General features: G+C 37.0%; 1 protein-coding gene across 1 annotated transcript; it reads right to left on the reverse strand.

Annotated features, from left to right (window-relative positions):
- Positions 1-251: 251 nt before the first annotated feature.
- LOC136885075 (splicing factor 3A subunit 2) lies at positions 252-7,132 on the reverse strand. The gene is made up of 6 exons (XM_067157489.2): positions 6,972-7,132; positions 6,396-6,561; positions 6,118-6,251; positions 5,735-5,864; positions 5,526-5,653; positions 252-758 (listed from the first exon to the last, which is right to left on the reverse strand). Exons 2-6 carry the CDS (start codon positions 6,547-6,549, stop codon positions 411-413), a joined length of 894 nt encoding a protein of 297 aa, XP_067013590.1. The 5' UTR covers positions 6,550-6,561; positions 6,972-7,132; the 3' UTR covers positions 252-410.
- Positions 7,133-7,355: the final 223 nt, after the last annotated feature.

A 7,355-nucleotide genomic window follows, 5' to 3' on the forward strand; every position in this document is an offset into this window, starting at 1 on the left:
TGTGTAATGTACTTCATTTAGGTAGGAAAAAATAAAGTGTAAAATAATATAGTATGCCCTTTGTAATTATTTAACTAACTTCTAGTAATCTTTACTAGAACAAGATAGTTTCTCTTGTATATAACAAAGGATGTAAAAAAAAATTGCTGGATTTGAAAAAAATAAAATGGTGCAGCTAGATCTTAAATGTTGTTGTTTTTTTTTGTAAATTTAATTGGTTTGGACTTACTAAACTAATTAAAGAATGCCCATAGTATTACTAAGAGTTTTTATTGACAAAGTATCATTACATAATTATGATAACATTCTTTGCTCTTAAATGCACAGCACAGGATTGTTTTTATGCTTTGGAAAATAACACTTACCAGCAGTAAAACACATGGATGAATATAGAGTATGTAACACTGAAATTAACTCAGTTTTGGAGGAGGTGGAGGAACAGGCATATTGGTGAGTTTGGGTGGCGGAGGTGGGACAGGATTGAACATTGGAGGGGGTGGTGGGATGCCAGGAGGCATGAGAGGTTTTGGAGGTGGAGGAGGTTGCATCACAGCTGCTGGTGGCATTGGGGGAGGGGGCATATTGGTGGGAGGTCCTGGTGGTCTAAGAGGAGGAGTCGGTGGGGGAGGTGGTTTTGCTGTGAGTGTTATCACTTTAGGGTCATTCTTAAATGCAAACTGGAGGAAGAACTGCTTTGTGTCCTTATTCCAGTGAGTCCAAAATTTGCCTTCGGTCTTCTCAACTTCTCGACTGGGTACCTGGAACGAATGAATCATTAATATTTCATACAAGAAGAAATGAATGGAGCTGAGAAAAACAGACAAAAGGAAGAATTTATTATAAACCAAGTAGTAATAATCATATGGCCTCAGCTGCCATGTGCAGGCATTTGAATTTGACTGTCTGGCTGCCTGCTCAATTTCAGTACGTTTTATTTTTATTCCAGGCCTGATAGATGGCAAAGTAAATCAAATTTCTCTTGGGCATCTAAGGCTGAATTTTAACTACTGTAGTAGCTGGTGTACCCATGCTTTGCTATGGAATTCTACATTGTATAACTTAAAGAATTCTAGATGAAGTCATGTACACGCTGCAAATAAAGAGTATTAATAATGATTTCAATCATATCACAGGTAACGATAGGCTGTCCCTAAAGTCTGATTGCACTTGATAATTATTATATAATGTCACTGAAGTTGAAGTTTATACAGTGAATACTACAAAGTCGAGTTGAATATAAAATTAAACTGAACTCGTAATGTTAATTGGGATTGAATCTGTGATGTATCAGCCACTTAAGAAAGAAATAGTCAAATATTAATAATGTTGGCTGAGAAATAACGTAGAAAATAAAGTATTTCACTTGTTATTATTTTCAAGTTCACACAGTTCTATTTCGAATCAATCACTTGAAATAAACTGTAACTAAAGAAATCTTGTGAATTTAGTCCAGTTCACAATTAATAATGTTGAAATGAAAACACAGTTTGTTCTAGAACTGTCCTGAGTTCGATACAAGTCCTATCCTAATAAGTAAGAAGTGTCTTTCGCACGTTACCTACACCAGTTCATTTAACCACAGATTCGAGACCAAGTCCTACCAAGAATCTAATCACTTGGGAAAAAAAAATCTAAGTTTGTTGGCACTCTTTAACTCAGCTATGTCAATCACTTGGTAAAGTAAATGTACAGTTCGAAGAAATATTCTATCACCTTGGTAAAGTAGACATACACCTTGACGTTTTACTATCATAAAATTCTATCACCTGTTAAATTTAAACACTGAATTATGTACAGTTTGATATTTCACTGTCAGAAAAGTTCCATCACCTTTAGAGTTCAAAAACTGGGTTATGTTAAATCACTTTGTAAAGAAAATATACAGTTGGACATTTCACTGTCATACAAATTCTATCACCTTTTAAATTCAGGCACTGAATTATGTTCAATTACTTGGTAAAGTGGAACTGTACTCGTGAGTGAAAAATATAAGTTCGAACCACACTGGTCACAGAAATAGTTAATCACTTGAAATGTATACGTCTTGTAGTGGAACTTCTATTATCACATGCAAAACGATGCTGAAATTTTGTAAGTCTGATCGAAGCGTTGCAGAGTTAGAGTTTTGTCACGTGGACTTAAATTCTCGTCGAGGATCGAACTGGTGACTTGCATCACGGGGCGGAGAAAAACCATCAGCCGACTGACCGGCCTCGACTGTGGCACAACGTAGACTGATTTTACAAGTAAAATGCCTGCCTTTTTATATAGGATCTTGGGGAATTGAAGCTATTTTATCTCATTAAATATCTCCCTTAATCTTTGACATATTTCTTCCAAACTCGGGAATAATGATCACAAAAAAATTGGGCTACACAATGACGTAGTTCATTTTCCCGTACGTTAATCCAATTGAAAGTTATTGATGATGGAATATTTGGAATGTTCTATCGGCTGACGTAACTTGGCCTTGACCGTGATCTGCAGGTCGTGACGTCACAAGCTCCACGTCGCTCGCAGCTGGCTTGCTTGCAGGTTGCCAGACGTGATCGCTTGGCACGGAATATGACTTTATACATCAGGGACTATCTCGGACCGGCATTCCTGGTACAATATATAGATATAAGCAAATACTCTGCATTTCTTTCTGGAATTTAGTAAAGAAAAACTTGGGTGCGCATGTTATAAGAAATACAATTGGACAGCTTTGCCTCAAAAATGGATCCCTTATACTATAGCATTGTCTGGCCTACGTCTGTATGGCGTTAGTACCACCATTAGAAGTGAGGTGTGAACCACTTAAGTATGGCTACAAGTTCTTGTAATTTCTCATCCACAGCTAAAGATAAGCTTGGGGGTATTGAAGATGCAGAGAACCTTGGAAATCAAGCAGCAAGAAGAATGTAGACTGTTGGAGGAAGTTGTACTTTTGACAGGCAAAAAACAAACACCAATCGCCTCGCATTTTGCACAACACATTCATGTACAACTAATACCAGACAGCATACTCATCACAAAACAGTCAAAACTAGCAGATTACAAATATCAGGGAAAGATAAGGAAACCACATGACAATTGTGATCAGTGGGTTGCCTACCCAAAAGCATTATGTGAGGATTACGATGCGATTCTTAAAACATATTTTACTGTATTCACTTTTGGAGTACTTCATTACATAGGACTAATTCCTTGTAAATAAAACAAATAAAAGCTAATATTCACATAAATATTCTCCTAAAATTAGGGTATGTGGGTTGTTTGATAATTTTGTAGGGTGTACTCAAATGTGTCACCAGGGATCTTTTACATGCTGACGTATTACAGGCGATGACATATGATTCTTCCGCTAGTGAAGACGATGAAAATTATTATGAACAGAAGCATGGGGCATTAAATTGACTGTTTTAACTTTACAGCACACATTAACATTAAATTGATAAAAATTATGTCACTTTTTTTTTGCTACTGTAGGTAGAACCCCATATGCTCTGCAACAGCATGTGAAGATTATAACGCGTTTCTTAAAACAAATTTATATTTTATTCCGTTTTGGGAGGACATAATTAGGTGGGACTAATTTCTTGTAAATAAAACAAAAACTGAAGTCATTAAAAAAAATTATCTCCTAAAATCAGGGTGTGTGGGGTATTAGCGAATATACTGTACAGTATTAGGCTTATATCAGTCGAATACAGAAAGACAGGAACACAATTCTCCTGCTCTTCTGATGAAGCTGGGAAGCTTGTCAAGGACTAAAAAGAAATGTAGATAATTGACGAGGAGAGAGCCTATGTGAAGACTTCCATGTATGAATATGTAGAGATTGTTCTTGTTCTTTTGTGTTTTCTAACTGTTACCACACCTGTCACTGTATTTATCTTACCATGCCTCTTAGCTTAACACCAGAAATGGCTTTCTGCAATTGTAATTTGATTCTGAGCAGTGTGTATTTTGCAGACAAGTTAGTGTCAATGCAGTTACTTGCTGTGGATTAAGTAGTACTGCTGTACAGACATAAAATAAAGACCACATACAAGTAATTTGAGGCTGATAATTGCTACTAGATCAGACTCCTTGACTGAATGGTCAGCATAGAAGGCTCTAGTTCAGAGAACCCTGGGTTCAATTCCACTAGCTTCGGAGGTAGGTGTTCATGTTTGTTTTATGACTTGTTTTCATTTACATACAACATATGACACTGCAAACCATTACAGAAATATGCAATAGTGAATACATCCCTCAAGATAGGGTTGGAGTCAAGAAAAGCATCCAGGTGTACAGCTGGGCTTAATACATAAATAATGTCAACCCCAAATAATTGGAAGACAGCCACTTGATCAGCTCCAAGACCATCACTGGGAAAAAAAAAAAAAAAAACCAGGAAGTCTTTAGTGACTACAATTTGCAAGGGTAAATCTGTTGTGTGCAGAAGATCAGTGTTGCTGAGCTGACGTAGGTTGTGTGAAAGCAAAGTCGTCTCCATACAGGCCATGGAGACCCTGGGAGGGATGGAAGGTAATGGCTTCTACTATCCATAACTTCGGCACTTTGTGGGGTAGTTGTTAACTCTACGCCTGGCCGCCTTTGTCCTCCAGGAATTAACCTGGTAATCATTTTTTGCTATAGACCGAATGAACCTCACGGCCGTGTGCACCTCCGAATGTGGAAATCTTGTTCCTTAAATTTTTCGACTGATAGGGAGTCGAACCCACCCACGTTCTTCTAGGTGGACCGAGTACGCTTTTACAGCCTCGGGCAGGCAGCCCGTGACTTACGTTTGTATGCAACATAGAATATGACAAACTAGTTTCAGTTCTCAAGAAATAACTGGTACCGGTAGGCCTTAAAAGTGCCCAATAATTTTGTATTTTATATTCTGTATATTGTATACACTGGTCTTGTATTTACTCTTTTCTTTCTTTTTTTTTTTTTAATAATTGCTCTGACGACTGTGCTTCTGAAAAGATTAAACTGTGGTGGTGTATAGCAGTATAGTATCATGGCGTCAGACGCACAGGGTGACAGCGTCCGTTTATTTTGTACAGCCTACTTGTGAATTAAATCACGTTATTAATTTATTTGTGAGTTATCAGGGAGACGTACGGATACAATTTCCTACCCTTCAGGAAACTGAGACTAATGCTGTTGGTAATATTACCCAGAAGTAGTTGAATGGAAATAACATTTAGCACAGTGGGCAAGTTATCTGTTCCTTTACCAGCAGCCCTAAAGGTATTCTGCCGTTATAAAAACTTACTGTAGATAGGTTTGCATATGCCATTAAATTCTTGAACAATAAACTTAGAGTAAGGTATGACGTTTTGAAGTTATGACTGACACGTCAGTCAGTAAAATGTTGATTCCACGTGGTTCTAAGTCACCAACTCACGCAGAAGAAGAGTAAGATATGATAAACTGTAAACAAAAGAACTTGCCTTCTTCAAACAGAAAGATAAAATACCAGTAGTTCAAAGACTTTTGTGAAAACTGGAACTATATATTGAAGACCTCCTTTATAATATTACCTTGAATGCTATGGTCTCATAGGGCTCGGCAGCAAATAATAAATACTGCCACTTCCTATCAGGGGGCTCCACCTTCTGTTCATATGCAGACATGAAGCGATGTCGAGGATAGATCCCTTCAGCAATCTCTGCAAGAATAACATTATAATTAGGTTACAATTCATTTGGGATAATCCACATCTTTTCTAGTACACTGCAAGGAGATTTACCCGGATAATCAATCTGGAAGAGAAGACTCTGTTGTCCACTTTCAGGTTCTCGTTGCTTTGTCACACGATAACCAGGTCGACCAATTTTCACAAACTTTTTGGGCTCAACTCGAGGTTTCTCTGGAGCAGGCTGATAAAAGCAAAATTATTAGGAACACGTAATTAAAATTATGGAGGGTAAAACTTCTATATATGATATCCAACATGTGAGTTAGGTTTGATGATGATGATGCTTGTTGTTTAGGTCTAATAACAGACCAATAATACATACACAATATTAGCAGTATTACTTACCCTAGAAAACTTGGATACCTCATATGGAAGTTCTAACGTATGGAATATCACAGTCAAGTTCCTATCAAATTACACTAAAATATACCTACTTGCTGAGGAGATTCCTTCGCTTCTTTAGCTGCACGACGAGCCAAATTAGCCTGATGTTTTTTGCCTTGGGTGTGGGCAAGGTAGCTACCTTCATTGTTGTGAAGGGTCAAACATAGTTTACATTCATATGAACCTGAAGAAAAAGAAAGATAGGTAGGTACTACCAAATTGTCAGGCCAGGGATGATCCCACTAATACACGGTATGTTTATCAACTACAGAATATTTCAGGAAATACTGTAGGAGAAACTTTGTAGCATAGAGAATGGCACTCTTACCAAGATGGTTTTTCATAAAATAAGGATCCTTATTCAGATCAATGGTCTCGAGGGCCAATTGACGAAGACGTTCTCTTCGGTCACGATTGCTTTCTGACCATGATGCTTGCCCTCCACCACCAGTTTTGCCACCAGGACGATTCTGGAAATCCATGCTGACTGTTTACTGTAACAAAGAATGAAAGTTCCAAATATACAACAAATCCTTTTACAAATATGTATTTAAAAAACTATAATATATAACCTTTCAAACTTGGTATCTGAGATGGTAATTTCTTCTAAGACTGCAGGGAAGAGTAAGAGAGTATATGTATTTTGCAGTCTACTCCAGCTAACTTTGCAGAATAAGGTTTCTTTATGAAATTATGTGTACGTTCGAACCCACTATCGGCAGCCCTGAATATGGCTTTCCGTGTTTTCTTGGTTATATTTTATGTTAAGGGAAAAGAGGCAGGATATAAGAACATTAATAAATTCATCCTGAAGATAAATTTAGTTTCTTTCCTTTAATTCCGTGCTACAAACATTTAATAGAGCTTGTTTGAGAAACTGCACGATAACGAGTTTGGTACTTACAGTTCTCGGTCGGAATACTGTGTGTGATCACAGACTTTCACCAAATTCGCAGTGTCTCACATCTGTAGAACACACCATGTAAATTACACACACATCACAAAAGTTACAAATGAAATGGTACGACGAAACACGACATAATATTATCAAACTATTGCAACCATTTAAAAAAAAATTCGCATCGTAAATCGTAATATTGCCATTGCCAACTTAAGCAAACCAAAACATCGCTGAAGGGGAATCACAAATTATTTCTATAACAAATATAAACATCACATGCTTTATTTCATAACTATTCAAACACCCTTAAATAATATGGGTCTGGTTGTTTTAGTTTTCATAATATTCTCCCACAATAAGGATATTAAAAATTTTATGTGTATGACA

Source organism: Anabrus simplex, chromosome 13 (genome assembly GCF_040414725.1).
Source record: "Anabrus simplex isolate iqAnaSimp1 chromosome 13, ASM4041472v1, whole genome shotgun sequence".
In the NCBI taxonomy this organism is placed as follows: Eukaryota; Metazoa; Arthropoda; class Insecta; order Orthoptera; family Tettigoniidae; genus Anabrus; species Anabrus simplex.

Bases quoted from the DNA above. Each gene is read 5' to 3' on its own strand.
- LOC136885075 (XM_067157489.2), bottom strand. From the start codon at position 6,549: ATGGATTTCCAGAATCGTCCTGGTGGCAAAACTGGTGGTGGAGGGCAA. The intron at 6,252-6,395 runs GTAAGAGTGCCA...CTTTTTCTTCAG, and splicing joins TTTTATGAAAAACCATCTTG to GTTCATATGAATGTAAACTA. The intron at 5,654-5,734 runs GTAAATCTCCTT...TTATTCTTGCAG, and splicing joins CTTCCAGATTGATTATCCGG to AGATTGCTGAAGGGATCTAT.